The sequence below is a fragment of the Macrotis lagotis genome, chromosome 1 (genome assembly GCF_037893015.1).
Source record: "Macrotis lagotis isolate mMagLag1 chromosome 1, bilby.v1.9.chrom.fasta, whole genome shotgun sequence".
NCBI lineage: Eukaryota > Metazoa > Chordata > Mammalia > Peramelemorphia > Peramelidae > Macrotis > Macrotis lagotis.
In genome coordinates this window covers 824,795,290-824,812,770 of record NC_133658.1, presented here as the reverse complement: position 1 = coordinate 824,812,770, position 17,481 = coordinate 824,795,290, and the positions used below count along the sequence as shown (strand labels likewise).

At 35.5% G+C, this 17,481-nt stretch overlaps 1 protein-coding gene across 8 annotated transcripts in view; it reads left to right on the top strand.

Moving 5' to 3' along the window:
- The window catches only part of LOC141508479 (RCC1 and BTB domain-containing protein 1), a 76,549-nt gene that overhangs the window by 44,214 nt on the left and 14,854 nt on the right, over nucleotides 1-17,481 (top strand). For all 8 annotated transcript variants that reach the window (XM_074217145.1, XM_074217144.1, XM_074217141.1 and 5 more), the window contains 8 exons: nucleotides 3,387-3,553; nucleotides 7,016-7,174; nucleotides 9,540-9,647; nucleotides 10,063-10,205; nucleotides 12,226-12,416; nucleotides 13,229-13,355; nucleotides 14,354-14,505; nucleotides 15,217-15,347. In XM_074217145.1, the coding sequence (XP_074073246.1) occupies nucleotides 3,387-3,553; nucleotides 7,016-7,174; nucleotides 9,540-9,647; nucleotides 10,063-10,205; nucleotides 12,226-12,416; nucleotides 13,229-13,355; nucleotides 14,354-14,505; nucleotides 15,217-15,347 (1,178 nt within the window). The remainder of the gene's footprint in view (nucleotides 1-3,386; nucleotides 3,554-7,015; nucleotides 7,175-9,539; nucleotides 9,648-10,062; nucleotides 10,206-12,225; nucleotides 12,417-13,228; nucleotides 13,356-14,353; nucleotides 14,506-15,216; nucleotides 15,348-17,481) is intronic.

Below are 17,481 nucleotides of genomic sequence, written 5' to 3'. Positions count from 1 at the left end.
TTTTGTTATAAGAGAAAATCCTACAGCTGGTGGAGGAGTTATTGGGAAATAACTATAGTTTTGCTTAAACACTAAATATTGAGAATGCTGTTGTGTAAATAGAGGAGTGATTTTGTTTGTACTAATTCAGAAGCTCATTTAATATTGAGTATCCACTATTAATGCTAAATAATTTGGAGAAGTATAACAAAAAAAGATTGAGACATGATTTCTGCCTCAAGGAATTTATGATCTAGTTTGGGAGGTAAATAAAGTAGTTAGACAACGTAATTCATGTTTTACTATAAATTTGTGTCACGGGAGTTCTGGGAAGGGAAGAATCATTGAGAGCAGAAGCTGTCAGACTAACCTTCATGAATGAGAGATGGTACTTAAGTACCCATCCTGCTTTTTTCATAGGTGATTTATATAGTCAGCAGTGAGAATCTCTTCGCTTGAGGGAATCTGCTGGGTCATTTAAAAATCCTCCTGAAAAAGTAACTAGGCCAGACACTTACAATATATATCTATGACTAGTAATATTCAAGATTTTTAGCTGAATTTTATTGAAAAAGTTTTCTTCCTTCTAGAATCTTGAAAATCCTAAATATTAATTGGTATGTGTTATAACTTTTAGTTAGAAATTCTTGGGTAAAAATCATACTGATTCCTTAGCCAATGCAATAAAGGTATAGTAATAAAGGTATTTATTAAGCTTAAGGATGAATTTGATAGACAGTCTGAAAAGGCTATTTGTTTTAAATAGAGTAGACCCATTCTTTGTATTGGGAAGACAGTTTTCCTCGGTATTGTCATTTTTTAAATGCTAGACTTAGGCAGTAAATAGGCATGTATTAATCACTTGCTATGTGCCGACCTATGCTAAGAGCTTGGAATACAAATACGAGCCAAAAGACAGACAACTTAAGAGGTAAACATAACACATGAAAGGGAGCTGAAGTGGGAATGAGAAAAGTATCTGAATGCACTGGCACTGGGTGCTGAAATCTGGATCATCAGTGCAAGATAAAAAAAAAACTCAAGTCAACAAGGATTTATAAAGCTCTTAAGTATTGGGTTTACAAAAAGTCTCTGCCCTAAAGGAGCTTCCAGTTTAATGGGGGAAGAAAACATGCAGACTACTGTCAGAGGTAATTTCACAGGTAAAGTTAACATTCTAAAGGTAGGGATGGACCTTCTTTAGAAGAATTTTTCTCTGCAAACCTAAAAGATAATGATTATTTCCCAAAAATCTTTTTATCTATTTTGTCTATCTTTGTGTCTTGTTTATTAAAATTACCTTCAAACTTTGTATTCTAGAATCCCAAAGTTGGAAGGCACTTCAGAAGTCATCTGGTACAACTGCTACCCAGATCATGAACCCCACCTATAATATCCCATTCCTGAACAGTTAATTATTTAGCTTCTGCTTGAATACTTCTAGTAACAAGAAACTCACTGTCTTTAAGATAGTTTATATTCTATTTTTGAACTACTGCAAAGATTAGGAGCTTTTTCTTTTTTTGATCTAAAATTTGATTTCCTAAAACTTCTACCTATTAATGCTGATACTGCTGTTGGAACCAACTCTAATTCCAAGTTGATAGTAAATTGATAATCTTTGATAGATTTAGCACAACAGACAGAGGAATCTAGTCATGGAGCAAGGAAAACCTGAGGTTAAAGTTCCACCTCTGACATATTAACTGTGTGACCCTGGGCAAGTCACTTAACTTCAAAACTACAACTAAATTGCAGAAGAAATGCCAGTTTGCATTGAAAGAGAGAGTTTCTTCATTGAAGAGTTCTGTGTGGCACAGGTCCATTCCCTAACCCTATTCCTATTTTTAGCCCTATCATGTCCCTAATAAGTCTTCTTTCCCCAGGCCAGATATCCTAGCTCTTTAAACCAAGCCACTTGTGACTTGGTTTCTAGTCCCTCCACTATCTTGATCTCTTCCTTCTAGGAGGGCTTCAGCTTGCTAGTGTTCTAAACAAAATATAATTCTCAGAACTAAAAACAATACTTCTAATCTGAGGGAGGATATAATAAGACTATTGCCTCCCTTGCTCTGGACACTATACTTCTCTTAATTCAGTCTAAAGTCATATAGAGAGCTGACCTTAGAAGCAGAGAAACATGGGTTTAATTTTTCCCTCTCACATAATAGCTATATGCCTATGGGCAAGTCCTCTGATCTCTCAGTGCTTCAGATAACTTTTTTTTTTTTTTTTTTTAGGATTTTGCAAGGCAAATGGGGTTAAGTGGCTTGCCCAAGGCCACACAGCTAGGGAATTAAGTGTCTGAGACCGAATTTGAACTCAGGTACTCCTGACTCCAGGGCTGGTGCTCTATCCACTGCGCCACCTAGCCGCCCCCTCAGATAACTTTCTATATGCAAAGCATGTATTGTATGCTCTGCATTGGTGAGGCTTTCTCATCACTGATCCAGTTCAAAAAACCCAAAACAAAACTCATTAGCTCTTTTGACTGTTGTTTTGTGTGCGTGGGTGTGTTTTGGGTGAACTTCTTTCCAGATGTGTTCTTTATCTTGTATTTATACAGTTGAATTTTTGGATATGAGAGTAGGACTTTACAGTTTTCTATAGGACATTAAATAAAACACTAGGCCACTACATCCATCAGAGAGACTTTGTTCCATTTCAATTGATTATAAAAGAACTCCATGTCCAATTACTGAACTAGTTGTAAAAATCAGCTAAAGTTACAATCTTCTAGTACATATTTTTCACGCTATCATGTGGATGGAATAAAAATACTTTGTAAAAAATTCTTGTTGATTTGTATTTTATTGGTTTATTATTCTTTTTTGAGAAAGTTATTAGTTATAGGGCTATTCTGGCATAATTCTTTTTAATGAATCAATCTTGGCTCTTAGAAAACATTTGTATGTTATGATGTAGATATTCACATTTTTATGGATTTAGAACTATGGGGAACCTTAGAAGTCATGTGGAACCTCTAGTCCCCCACCCCCCTCATTTTGCAGATCAGGAAACTGGTCAGAAAGAGTAATTGATTTGTTTAAATTCACATAAATAGAGCAAAACAAACTTGATCCTTTAGTTCTAACTCCAATGTGCATTTTTCTGTGCCTATTTATATTTTAAGAAAAGTGTTAAATTTTGAAAAATTAAAATTTTTGTATCTGTAGCATTTCATATTGATATGCCTCTTCAGAAACAGAAGACATTAAAATTTATGAGACTAGTCCTTTAGCTAAGGCTAAATTCTGCATTATGACTTAGTGGAAAATGGGATGAATAAATAAGAGATGTTAATGATAAAAGAGTAGAAATATAAAAAGGTGGGTGTCAGTTAAGAGATTTTCCCTTTTTTATTTTCTTTTGAAATTTTTGATATTATGTGAACTTTTTTTTAATAGATGGAGTGGTTTATGCCTGGGGTCACAATGGATATAGCCAACTTGGGAATGGAACAACCAATCAAGGCATTGCTCCAATTCAAGTTTGTACCAATCTCTTGATTAAGCAAGTGGTTGAAGTTGCTTGTGGTTCACATCACTCTATGGCTCTGGCAGCTGATGGAGAAGTAAGTGCCCATTGCTGGTATTGTTGTTATTGTTAGTAGTACAAATAATATTTAAATAGTAATAAAGATAATCTACACAGACAACCATAAACATTTGGTTCCTTATAACATCAACATTTAGTGTCATCATTTTTTTTCCCTTTAGTACAACATATATTATAACATCAGTAACATTGTATGGGTAGTGCTACAAATGATTAATTCAGGGTCCTGCTTGTAGCTGAGACAAGAAATTGTGTTAAAAGAGATTGTGCTGCTGTTACAGTATGACAGGAAATAACTTGCCAATTGTTTTTCAGTTATTTCATTTTGCATCATCATTACTAAATAAAGGTCTCTTTTTTTGGAGGCCTTGATATTTGTGACAACTTTTTTGTCTAGCCTAAGATCACATAAGAATAATAATGATTATGCCCTCAAGGAGCTTATGTTCTAATGGAGAGACAGCGTATACTTAAATAGGTTGTTAGTTCTGCCATTTTGCCTGTTTTAAAAATATAAATTTGTTCCAAGGTAATTGATATATTGGGGAACAATTTGAGCATGGTGTGAATTTTGCTTTTGCTTATGTGTATCTGAGAAAGCGTACTGTTTCATAATTAATAGCATCAATGTATTTGAATTGCATTGGGAATAAGCTTCAAAGAAGTGTCTAGTGCAAAGGACAGGAAAATAAATGCACACAGGGTAGTCTGGCCAAGGGGAGACTTTCAATATTTGATTGAACCTTGGTTGTCTTTGTTGGTGTTCCTCCAATAACACAGATTGAAAACTATCCATGCCTGCCCTGCTTGCACAGCTCTTGTTCATGCCTTCTATATATCTTCCCGCATCAGGAGATCTCCTCAACAAGTTAGATATGTCTTCTGGATCTGTTGACTGTGCATGGGTGTCAGGAGCATACAGATGTGCTAATTATAATTTGCTAGATTATAGGGTTATATATCTGAAGCTGGGAAGGAATCATAAAAGGCATCTAATCTAGCTTCTCATTTTACAGTTGAGGAAAACTGAAGCCCATAAAGATTTAGTGACTTGGTCAAAGTTGATCTGCTTAGGTTTATTTTATTCATGACTATAAAACTTAATGAATTGGCTGTTACTGTGACATATGTCATACTATTTGTCCCTCATCAGTTTCTGGCTAAAGTCAAACACATATGGACAGAACATAGAAAAGGGGAGTACATTTAGCAAAGGCTTTGAGACTCAGAACTAGTCATTTCATTACGCTTATTTTTTTCTTTTGGCAGAGTGTACAGGGAATGACCTTCTTTTAGCTTTATGTTACTGCCAGGGATAGGGATCCTTTGTCTTTTAGGTTCCTTTTCCAACACTGCCCATATTCTTCCTTTCGTGTGTGTGTGTGTGTGTGTGTGTGTGTGTGTGTGTGTAGAGAGAGAAAGAGAGCACATGTGTATGTATGTTTATTCTTTCAATATGAAAAAGAGTATTTTATAAGTAATATTCCCCTAAGCCCCCCAATAACTAGGTATAAAAACTGCTTGTCTTTGTAAAGGTCTTACCTACATTCTACTTGGATAATGTTGAACTTTATTTTATTCAGCAGTAATATATACAACTCGATTTGCAATGCAGGAAGTTATTGCAGCAGTGATCTAATGAGATACAATCACAGCATTGGATAGTGGTCAGACTTCAGCAACCTCAGCCATCTGAGAAACAGCTAGCACCCAGAAGTAAGCCTTTGTAAAGAAGGAAGATAGTTGTCCTCAAACTTGGACATGTCCACATGAAACAAATCTAGTTATCAGGTTAAAGTTACTAAATATTGGACATCTGGTTCTCCCCCCCCCCCCCAGCAAATGTAACATTTTATTTGGAGGTCAGAGGAGATAGCAGATGATGTTCCATACAATGGTCCACACCAACAGCAATGAAAGGTAACTGCTGTCTGGCAGCAAGGGATGACAAAAAATTAACTAAAACTAGAAAAAAGTCAGTTTTGAAGAGAAATAACTAATTCTTTGAAAGTCACAATGTCAGTTTTTGTAGTACATAAGTGTAGATCAGAGATAATAACAAATGAATCATTGAAATTGGAGAACCTTCTAAAGATGTGGACTTACATGTTGAGTGTGTTTGGTGTCTGTTTATATGATAGGGGAGTTGATGAACAAGACACAAGCTCTCCTTCTGGCATATACACAAATACATACATGATTTTTTTTTTCTTACTAAGAGGGTATTGTGCTTCAGTTTGTTTTGCTGGCCTGCCAATACACACACACACACACACACACACACACACACACACTCTCTCTCTCTCTCTCTCTCTCTCTCTCTCTCTCTCTCTCTATATATATATATATATATATATATATATATATATACATATATATTTCAGATCTCATTTTGAAAAAAGTTTTTATTGCTATTTTCTGGTTGTTATATCCCCATATGTTATATGCTATATATCTCATGCCTTCCACATGTCCTTCAGCATCAGGAGTTCTCCTCAACAAGTTAGAGATGTCTTTTGGATCTGTTGACCGTGCATGGGTATCAGGAGCATACAGTTCTGCTAATTATAATTAAAGGTGCTAGATTATAGGGTTGTATATATCTAAAGCTGGAAGGAATCATAAAAGACATCTAATCTAGCTTCTCATTTTACAGTTGAGGAAAACTGAAGCCCACATATATAGATATATGTTATATCTCCTCCTCCCAGAAAGCCATCCCTTATAACAAATAGTATTTTTTACTAGATCTCTTTTAACTTTAATTCAAAAGCAAACTAAAAAAGCGCAGCCAGAGCTTTCTTAGTGGGTGGTAGTATGGTTATAGGAAAACATTTTGAGCTAACTTGATTATGGTATCTGTCAGAGCCACATTCTGTGAGATAATTACCCAGGCAAATGATAACTCCTCTCCAGTCTCTACTTTCAGAGGATATATTGGGGTGAAATACAAGAGGAATGTTGCATATATCTGGAACTTGAATCCCTAAGATAGAGGTCAGGGAGTAGTCTGATCCAACTTTGAGAGTTATTCCTAATACATAACAGTCATGGAATTATACAGTCTTAGAAGTACTAGTATCCAAGGTGGGTGCAGAGTAGTTCTGAGGTTTCTGGGGATAGTCACATAGCATAATTTAACCCCAGATCAGCGCCAGTAATTTCAGGAGATAAGGCACCCAAAGGACGGGCTTGATATAGAGGTGGAACAGATCACTTATTTGGAGCCCTAGCACCAGGGAAATTTCAGAGTGAGATGAGTTCACTAAGAACTCCTTTCTTCAAGCACATTTTAAAGAGTAGTTTGTATTTGAAATTACCATTCTTTCTAGGCTTCTGCTTTTTGAAAGTTATTTTCTACTCATTATTAAGTTAAAACAAAATTCCTTATGTTTGAATGTTCTGATTAGAATGTTTTCTCAGAGCTCAGACTCTAACCATACTTCCTCTTATTTCCCCTTATTTTCTCTTGGGACAGGTTTATGCTTGGGGTTACAATAACTGCGGTCAAGTGGGGTCTGGATCTACAGCAAATCAACCAACTCCTAGGAAGGTCACAAATTGTTTACACATAAAGAGGGTTGTCGGCATAGCATGTGGCCAGACCTCTTCTATGGCTGTATTGGACAATGGTGAGGTGAGATCTTCTACCTTTTAAAATTTTTAGTTTTTCTCAGGAATATGTTGAGAAAACCTCTCTTTTTCCATGTAATTAAGCCTATCGTATGGTTAGTAAAACTGACTTATGCCATAGTATTACTGCCCAGAGAGAAGCACTGCATTGTTTTGGGAGAAATTAACTTGATTTGATCTTGATATTCATTCTAATGAGTTTAAATTGTTTTTCCTTTAAGGAAAAATCCAAAAGGATAATGTCTGGAAGAGGAATGGACATAAAACTTTTTAATAGAAGCTTGTCTTCATCACTAAATAATACTGTACAATCTTTTTTTTTCTGAGTTCAAACATATCCCTTAATTAAGATGTCTCAATCAACAAAGATTGATTGTATTCAGTAAAGATGAAGTAGCAGACAGTTGCAAAAACACTTTTGTTTTCCAGTTATTGCTAATTTATTTTTATAAATTTCATAGTATGTTCAGCCAGCTAAATATATGCAAGCACATATATATTTTAATGGAATAGTTACTTGTTTTTTATACTTATGCCTCTGTTTATTACCTCTTGTTATAGAATCACAGAATTTTGTGTGGGAAGGAACTTCATTGGCCAATTGGTCCATTTTATAGCCAAAAGAAAACCAGAGAGTTTGGTGTCTAGGGTGCCTCTTCCTCCTATTTCCCAAGACTGCCCTTTCTACTTAGGGACAACTCTGATTATTAAAATGTCTTTCCTTGCATTAAGCCTAAATTTGCCTCTTACAAACTTTCATCCATTGCCCCTAGTTATAATCTCTGGGACCAAATAGAGAAGTTCTCTTATTTCATTCTATGATAGCTTTTCAGATACTTTAAGGAGAGATATCAGATATTTGATTCTCCACCCCCACCTTCCCTACCCCTATATCTGAGTCTTCTGTCCTTCAAGTTATATTTTTCCCTTCCCCATTTCTTCAACCAATCCTTTTATGATATAGACTCAAGGCCCTTTATCATCTGGGTTACTGTTCCCCCTAGCTTCCTAGTTTATCAAGAAGGACTTTCTTAAAGTGGTGCTCTTTTAATTCTGGGAGCTTTGGCTATGATGATATAGCCCATACTTCGGCCTGATGGAATAATTTCTTGATGGTACTTAATTAACATGTAAGAGCTTATTATGCAGGTATCAGTTCATAACTTCAGTATGGATGAAGCAGACTAGCACAGTGAATAGTGGGCTAATCTTAGAGTTGGGCACAACCAGATTCAAAGCCTGCCTCTGATATATATTGGTTTTGTGATCATAGGCAAATCACCCTCAATGCTCCCAGGGAACTTACTTAAATTAAGTTTCAGGGGGGCTGTCAGTTTGCATTGATAAATATGGTGTAAGTTTTTTCACCAAGAACCCCAAGCTCACAAGACTATAACCAGGAAAAAAAACTAATGCTCTTGTATAATACTTTTGTGAAAAAAAATTCCAATAGCTTCACAATTTGGTATGAGAAGTAACTAAGGTTACAGATCTTTTTTTTTGAATTGATTTTTAGTTTCAACTGTTTAGTCTGAAAAAACTTTTTTTCAAGTTTGGTAATTCTATCTAGAAAAAAAAGCTGAAAACTCAATGCTGCTTCTTTATCCCATAAAAATAATGATCTCTATAGCTATTAAGTTTTATTTTATATACTCTTTGAATGTTTCATATTTCTTACACTGTGACCCTGAATAAATACTATTTTAGATGATAGGAGAGGATGGGTAAAATGAAGTTTGAAAAATAGATGGGGGGGGGAAGCTAGGTGACACAATGGATAGAGTACTGGCCCTGGGGTCAGGAGGTCCTAAGTTTAAATCCTACCTCAGACACTTAATAATTACCTAGCTGTGTGACCTTTGGCAAATCACTTAACCCTGGTGACCTGCAAAAACCAAAAAAAAAAAACCCCAAAAAAAGATGGAGACAATGGTTCTGTGCACAGTAAATTGGCTTGTTTGTGACAGCAAGAAAGAGACTGTCTTCAACTGAAAAGTTAGAGTAAAATCTAGAGAAGCTGGTCTAAGGGGATTAGTGCCTACTTATACTTCATGTAAGTTTCTCAACCACCCTTGGGAACTCTCGATATTATCCCCATTTTACAGTTGAAGAAACTAAGGCAGATAGATAAGTCAGATAGCTTTTAAGTGACTGAGTCCAGATTTGAAACTCTCCACTGTACCATCAATTGTTTCAAGGAAGATGTGAGTTCTTTTCCCTAGAAATGAATCAACTGATCAGTATAGGATGGAGTGAAATAGTATTTTGAATGTTTGGAAGGGAAACCAACTCTGATTTGGATGTAAATAGATTACTTTTCATTTATTTGGTCTGTAACTTAAACCTATTGTCTTTTTCTTCTCTACAAGGTTTATGGCTGGGGTTACAATGGCAATGGTCAGCTAGGCCTAGGAAATAATGGCAATCAGCTGACCCCTTGTAGAGTGGCAGCTTTACACAGTGTGTGCGTTCTTCAGGTAAATATGGCTTAAATCTCAGCTGGGTAATTGACATGGGATATATTTTAAATAGAAATATTTTCAGAAGAGTCATTCAATCACATTTTTTTCAAAAGCTCTCTCATTCTTTGCCTTCTAAATTTAGTACATTATTTTCCCAAGGTTCAAACAGTGATTCCAGGGTAGCAGCTGTGGCTGATAGAAAACCTATTATAAAGCTCAGTTGTTCTAAAGCTAATTTTTTTCTCCCTAGTGCTTGTTGGCTGATGTCATACGTTAGCTTTAAGCACCAGGGAATGGTTATTTGGTTCTGATAGTGGATGGATATTTTGCAATAAACTGGCTGAAATTTTTAAGTAGATAATTTTCTCCCTCTTCCTCTCTGCCCCTTTCAATTTTCCTGTGTATGGTAACCCTTTAAATTTACTTGCAGATTGTCTGCGGCTATGCACACACGCTAGCACTAACAGATGAGGGCTTGCTGTATGCCTGGGGAGCTAACACTTATGGGCAGCTGGGAACTGGCAATAAAAGTAACCTGCTAAGCCCTGCACAGATCATGGTGGAAAAAGAAAGGTAATGTTGCAGTAACTAATAAGTTTTTGGACTGTGTGTGCATTGTGAGCTTGTGTGCTAGAGGTATGTGTTATTTTCTCTTTTGATCTGTTTGTATCGTATTTGGGACTTGTGACTAATGTATTTGTTGGGATGCTCCTCGACTTTGAGCAAAAGAGGATGATCTTGAATGTGAGTGCCTATAAAATTTTTTTTGAGAATTATCAACCTATGTCACTGGATTTTATAAAGTTCTTATGTATTAGAAATATATTTCCTTATAATAAGCATCTGAAGTAAAAAGAAAATCGATTTAGGTTCATATGTTTGCCCGCATGATTCTGATTGAAAAAAATCTGACATTTGAATGAATTTGAAACAAACTTCAGAGACTAAAATCCAAACCACAGAAAATAGAGAGACTAAGGAAATCTAATTTTTCGAAAAAAAGAGACAAATTGGAAAATTGTATATCCTCTCTAGTCAGAGAAATATAGTAAACATTTCTATATGTAAATGTAACCAGAAATTTAAGAATAGCTTTGCAGGACTATCTTACACCTGTTAAATATGGGGGGAGAGCATTAAAAAATGGTAGAAATGGGGCGGCTAGGTGGTGCAATGGATAGAGCACTGGCCCTGGAGTCAGGAGTACCTGAGTTCTGGCCTCAGACACTTAATAATTACCTAGCTGTGTGGCCTTGGGCAAGCCACTTAACCCCATTTGCTTTGCAAAAACTAAAAAAAAAAAAAAAACTGGTAGAAATCAGGACCAGCCAATGCAGTAAGAAATTAGGCATGTTATTAACACCACTTGTGGAACCGAATTGGCACACTTCTCTTTGGAAAAAAATAATGGCATTATATGATAAAAGATCTAAAGCTCTTTATGTCCTATGACCCTTTGATTCCACTGTTCAAACTATATCTAACAAGGGAAAAAGTTTATTTATCTGTGTTTAATGACATTATTTTTTGAAAGGGAAAAAATTGGACACGATCCCTAATGGGAAAACATTCTCATTAGATGGGAATGACTAAAATAATTTCAGTATAAGAATATGATAAAATATTAATTTATCAAAAGCAATGACAAGCTATGAAGAATCCAAATACACACAGGAAAATTATGTGAATTGATATAAAAATAAAGAAAGTAGCACTATATACTGCAGTGATCTAATTAGCAACAATACCCTAAAAAAGAGACTCAAGCAGGACATTTTTGTGACTGTTGTATTAAAAGTTAATATATACATCTTGATTGAGGTGCCCCCCCCTTCAAAAGAGAAGGAAAATAAGAGCTATCCTCCATCTGGTAATTCAAAATGAAGTATAGACTTTTCCTTCAAATAATATAATATCTTAATATGTACTTTGAGCAATGAATTTTATTCACCTCTCTAAATGAGTATGTAGTTCTTGTTTAATGTAGATTTTTGTCTTCTTTGTTACATCATTGTGGATTTGAGCTATCTTGAGGTTTTGACTCTATGGTTTTGCTTAGAATGAACATTTTTAAAATTAATGGTTTTGGTTTTGATCTTTGGATATTGTTGGTGGATTTTTAGAGCACGTGGGCATGTTTCTTTTTTAAGAACTGGATGTTCTCTAAGCAGACAGCTACCTTGACCAATACTTATCAATCAAATGAACTGTTTGACCTCTCTGATGGAAGAACTTGCTTTATATTGAATACACAGCTCTATTGGTATTTATATAGGTCCCAGAATTATGTCTCCTAAGATGGTTCATGTCTCATTTGGAGGGAGCCTTTGTACCTTCTAGACAAAATTTCTAAAAATATCATTGAACATGCTATTTATTATTCACTTAAACCATCTTAACATAGGGTTGGGAAGAAGGAGAGAACTATTTCTTTCCTTAGGCAGTGCACTGGTTCATTTGACACTTGAAATTCTATCTGCATGTGGCCTATTTTTTGACCCAGGTATTCCAGGCATGAACTTGAGTGATCTTGCATGGTGTTTCAGGCTTTCATGGAAATTGAGTAATGTGTTTTCTCTTGGCAACTCTTTAGAGTGGTAGAGATTGCGGCCTGTCATTCTGCCCATACCTCTGCTGCCAAGACCCAGGGTGGCCATGTGTATATGTGGGGCCAGTGTCGAGGTCAGTCGGTGATTCTTCCTCACCTCACCCACTTCTCCTGCACAGATGATGTGTTTGCCTGCTTTGCCACTCCTGCTGTGACATGGCGCCTTCTCTCTGTAGGTGAGATAAATTCAAGAATATATTTCAGGGGTATGGAGAGATAGTACTAACTAAAGATTTCTCTTGTACAGTTTTGAGATCCTCATGTGTCTTTTTTTCTTAATGAAAATTGTGTTTAGTTCATTTTGTTGTTTTTGGCATCTGAGTGCCTTACAAAACAAATTTATTTAACAAGCTTTATTCATCATATGGACTATTCCCTTGAGTTCTGATCTTTAAAGACCTTTTTAAAATTGCAATTTATATTTTGGTCAGGAAGAAAGGAAAATATGAACCAGGTTGTTTGTAGGGATGTGAAAGAGGCTGAAGAGATAGAATCAGTAAGCCTTGGTAAGCTAACTAGATTTGGGAAGCAGAGGGAGTGTTCTGTACGTGCCACTGATAAGAATTCACAACTATGTTTTGGCAAGATAGGCATTTGGTTTGAATTGAAGGTCCGAACCACCAATGAGGAAGGAAGAATATTGTTCCTTAGCATTTGAGCAAGGCCTTTTTATACCATTTCTGACTTAAGCTCTATTTGCATGGGGCTGTTGCAGAGCCTAGTTTTGTTCTGAAATAATTACACAATGTTTTCAAATAAAAAAATCAGAATTTGAACTTATATGCTTATATTAATAAGCACCTAATATATTGTAGATACTTATCTAAAATATTTGAAAGAATTTGGCAGCTTGTCTAAGCTCTCCTAGAGAACCAAGTGGAGCTCTCCATTGTGCTGATTTGTTCTGTTCCTGTACAATGATCAGCAAATAAAGTATTTTCAAGATTATACATAATTATACATTTTGTGGTTGGCTCATTCTCTGCAGAGCATGAAGATTTTCTAACAGTTGCAGAATCATTGAAGAAAGAATTCGATAGTCCAGATACTGCAGATCTGAAGTTCCGAGTGGATGGAAAATACATTTATGTTCATAAAGCTGTTTTAAAAATCCGGTATGATCATATGAACTCTAGCAAGTAAATAACTGTATTGCAGAATTATTTTTTTTCTACTTCAGGGTTTGTGACTTCTTTTGATCCAACCTTCAGAAATGCATATTATAATACAATTTAGCCCTTTAAAAACTTTTTGTCGATGCCTTTTGCTTTGACATCACAATAATATCCAGGAGCATTTCCCCTTCTGCACCTCTGTACTGAATCCTTCCCTTGTAAAGAAACAAAAGTTAAGCAAAAATAGTCAATATAGTTACCACATTTGACAACATATACAACACTTTTCCCTAATTATATTCCCCATGCCTCTTTTAGGAAGGAGACAGTATGAATTTTACCCATTTTTACTAATTATAAATAAAAGTTTACTTTTTCCTAACTTTGAGGTAGGGTGATACTGTGTGTACATTTTATATGTGGGGTGATGTTCTCTATGCCTTCACAAAATGAGAATTGTTTTTGTGTTTGGGGAAGAAAGCTGTTTATAGGGCTGTTCTTTAGGTTTTAAGAGAATAAGAAGGGAAGGCCATTGTTCCATTAGATTAGGAGCCTTCAAAGAGGGAGCAAAGAGTTCAATCAGTGTGGTAGTTGGAGAGAATGAACTGAGAAAAACTGTCTGAAAGCCTCAGAATTACTTTCTTGGAAAACTACTACTGTTGGATTTTTCAGATGAAATACTTGTATGTTCAACTCTAGCCATTCTGCAACACATGAAATGGGCTTTAAAGGACCAGGGTCCCTTATACAGGGATGATGAATTGATCCATAGGGAAATCACTTGATGTACCCTTTCCTTAAAGAGGGACAGACAAGACCAGTGACAGGATTGTTAAGATGGATGTTGACTGGGTGGGATGTGAAGCTAAGTAAAGATACTTAATTGAAAAGGAAGGACTTTAAAGATACTTTCCATGTTTCATGTGTTTGATTCTTTCCTCCTCCTTCCCCATACATACACGCACCTCTTTGGGTTAGTTAACTTTTTTTTTCTTTAGGTGTGAACATTTTCGAACTATGTTCCAGTCTTACTGGAATGAGGACATGAAAGAGGTGATAGAAATAGACCAGTTTTCTTACCCAGTGTATCGTGCCTTTCTCCAGTACCTTTACACGGACACAGTTGACTTGTCACCTGAAGATGCTATAGGTATATCATCTGTTTGGCCTATCTAAGCTGTATGATAAATAAATACTTGTTGTGTGTATTGTTTTTTATAGCCTTGAGATTGACAAAGCTTAAATTGAATTTTATTGATTCTTAAATGAGTCTACATTTTGAAATAAACTTTTTTTTTTAAATAAGCGTTTTGGGGGTGGCTAGGTGGCGCAGTAGATAGAGCACAGGCCCTGGAATCAGGAGTACTAAGTTCAAATGTGGCCTCAGATTCTTAATAATTACCTAGCTGTGTGGCCAGGGGGCAAGCCACTTTAACCCCATTTCCTTACATAAAAATAAATTAGAATTTTGAAATTGATGCTGTTGATGCTGTTAAACACTGAACTAATGGTCATATGTATTTAAATATAGATATAAATATATAAAGAGTTTTATCATTATAAAAATACCTAATTCAATTTTAGGATAATTATGAAGGTTAGGGTTAGCAAAGGAATATCTAAAACCTTTTAAACAAAGGGAAGAGGAAAATGTTTCCTAGTTTTAGAGAAATTACAATTTGGGGCAGAGAGATGAAAAGGGATTGCAGAAGATGTTCTGTGTTTAATAAAATAATGAAAAAACTGCCCTTTGAAAAGTTCTGCTGACTTTCCTCTGTTCAGTTAAAAAACAAAATAGAAGTATGGATTGTGGTGGACTTGATTAATCCTTTCCATTCTTCCTCCCTACCTTTCATTTTAGGTCTTTTAGATTTGGCTACATCTTACTGTGAAAATAGATTGAAAAAAATTTGTCAGCACATCATCAAGTGTGGGATTACTGTGGAGAATGCTTTTTCATTGCTCTCTGCCGCAGTCAGATACGATGCAGAGGTAACCTCACAGGGAACCCTGAGATCCTAGTGTGACAACTGGTGTGTGTTTCCCTTCTTCTGCTGTGTTTGGAACTAAGAAGCATGATGGGTTAGCCTTGTGTTAGTCCTTGGGGTCAGAAAAACTAAATTCATCAGCTTCTGACTAGCTAATAAATTCATCCTTGCTTTATCATGAATAATTTTGTTTTACTCTCTAGAATTGATTGATTTAGAATGTTTTCCATCTGTTTCACTTTTAACCAAAAAGAGAATAGCAAATAATGACCTATTTGATCACTGTAACTATATAGTAGATTGAGACACAAAATGTCAATCTTGAGCAAATTGAAAGACAGAGAACAAGGATCTGCTTGTGATGTAACATGCATATTGTACTAGATCACTCCTGCCCTGAGCATGAGCCCTCATTGTGTTATTTTCCCTGTAAAAATACTTTGTCACTGTCTAATTATAACTTCTTAAAGTCTTTTTTAATAAATTTGTTATGAGTCTCTTTTTAGGCTTTGTAGCAGACAGGATTCTATATTATATTAGTTATTTAGGATGAGAGAAAACTAAGAATAGTTTCTTGAGAGTGAATAGTTTCCTTTTCATTTGTTAAGACTATGAGTATTTTTTTTAAAAAATCACTTTTCTTTGGCTATTTTTCCTTGTAATTGGTAGAGCTAGAAGGAACCTAACACATCATGTGGGTCAACTCCCTCGTTTTATAGAAGAGACAGAAATGACTTGCCCAAAATCAAACTTGTTAAGCCTTAAGGACTGTACATTGAATACCAAAATTAATCCATTCTTCATTGTATTTAGAAACAGTTGAGTTCTGACTTGAGTAAAGTGCTGAGTTCCATGAAGAAACTGCATGGGATAACTCTAAAGACACCATATGCTGTGGTCAAAACCTCTAGCAGGAGAGAAATTTCACATTTGACATCTTTGTCAACATTGTCCCCTGTATTTTCAAAACACTACCATATTGGGGCGGCTAGGTGGCGCAGTGGATAAAGCACTGGCCCTGGAGTCAGGACTACCTGGGTTCAAATCCGGGCTCAGACACTTAATAATTACCTAGCTGTATGGCCTTGGGCAAGCCACTTAACCCCATTTGCCTTGCAAAATCCTAAAAAAAAAACAAAACACTACCATATTTAGGTTTGATTTTTTTTTTGTATTTTTTATAAACATTTTGATGTTTCAGTATGACTGACTTTCTCTCAAGTCCTAAAATGCGTGTAGCCATCACCAAATACAGTAGTTTTCCATTAAAAAAAACCACATTGACCTGAATTAAGTAGTATTTATTTTATTCACTATTCATCATTCAGAATTTGAGTCATTAAACCAAAAAGTAACCTGCTAATTATGTGTGTTTGTTATAGTATAGGAAGCCCTTGCTGACTCAGTAAAAACTTAATTTTAAAACTTTTCACATAAACTCAGCTGGAACAAAACAAATCTCTCCTAATCCTAAACACCCCCCCCCCCATTTTTTTCTGAAGGGGAAGGGATCGGAGCATCAAAAGGTTAACAGGGCAGGAAGAAAAAATCCGAGTGTATTTATGTTTTCACTTCTGAATAGTTTTTGCTACTGTTCCTCTTTTCAACACCTGATGAGATAATTTTGAATTAAATGTGTGCAGATAAAATCAGTGTGATATATTGAAGTGAGTTCTTATGCTGTAGGCTTTCATCCACCATCAAATCCAGTGAAAATTTTAAGCAAAAAACATCTTTAAATTCAGGACTTAATCATCTTTGTAAAATCTACAAGCATTCTTTTTTTTTATTTTTATTTTTTGCTTTTTATGATCAAGGAATTTTGGAGCTAATAAGCATATATTTAAAGCCTGTGAGAGTCAGTTGAATGAACTGGATAGTAATATAAGAAATAGAACTTCCATTCCTTTCTCTAGCTTCTTTGTACTATTGGTATGTTAGGCAGTAGAACAATCTCTGCTTATTTTTCTGCTTAAGAACTTGTTCCTTAAGGAATATAGGATCTTATATCTAGAGCTGAAAGAAGTTTCAAAGGGCAGGTAGCCTAATCCTTTATATTACAGATGAGCAAACTGAATCCCAAGGAAGTGATAATGATTGTTTAAGATTTCATAGGTAGTAATAAGAACCAGGTGGGA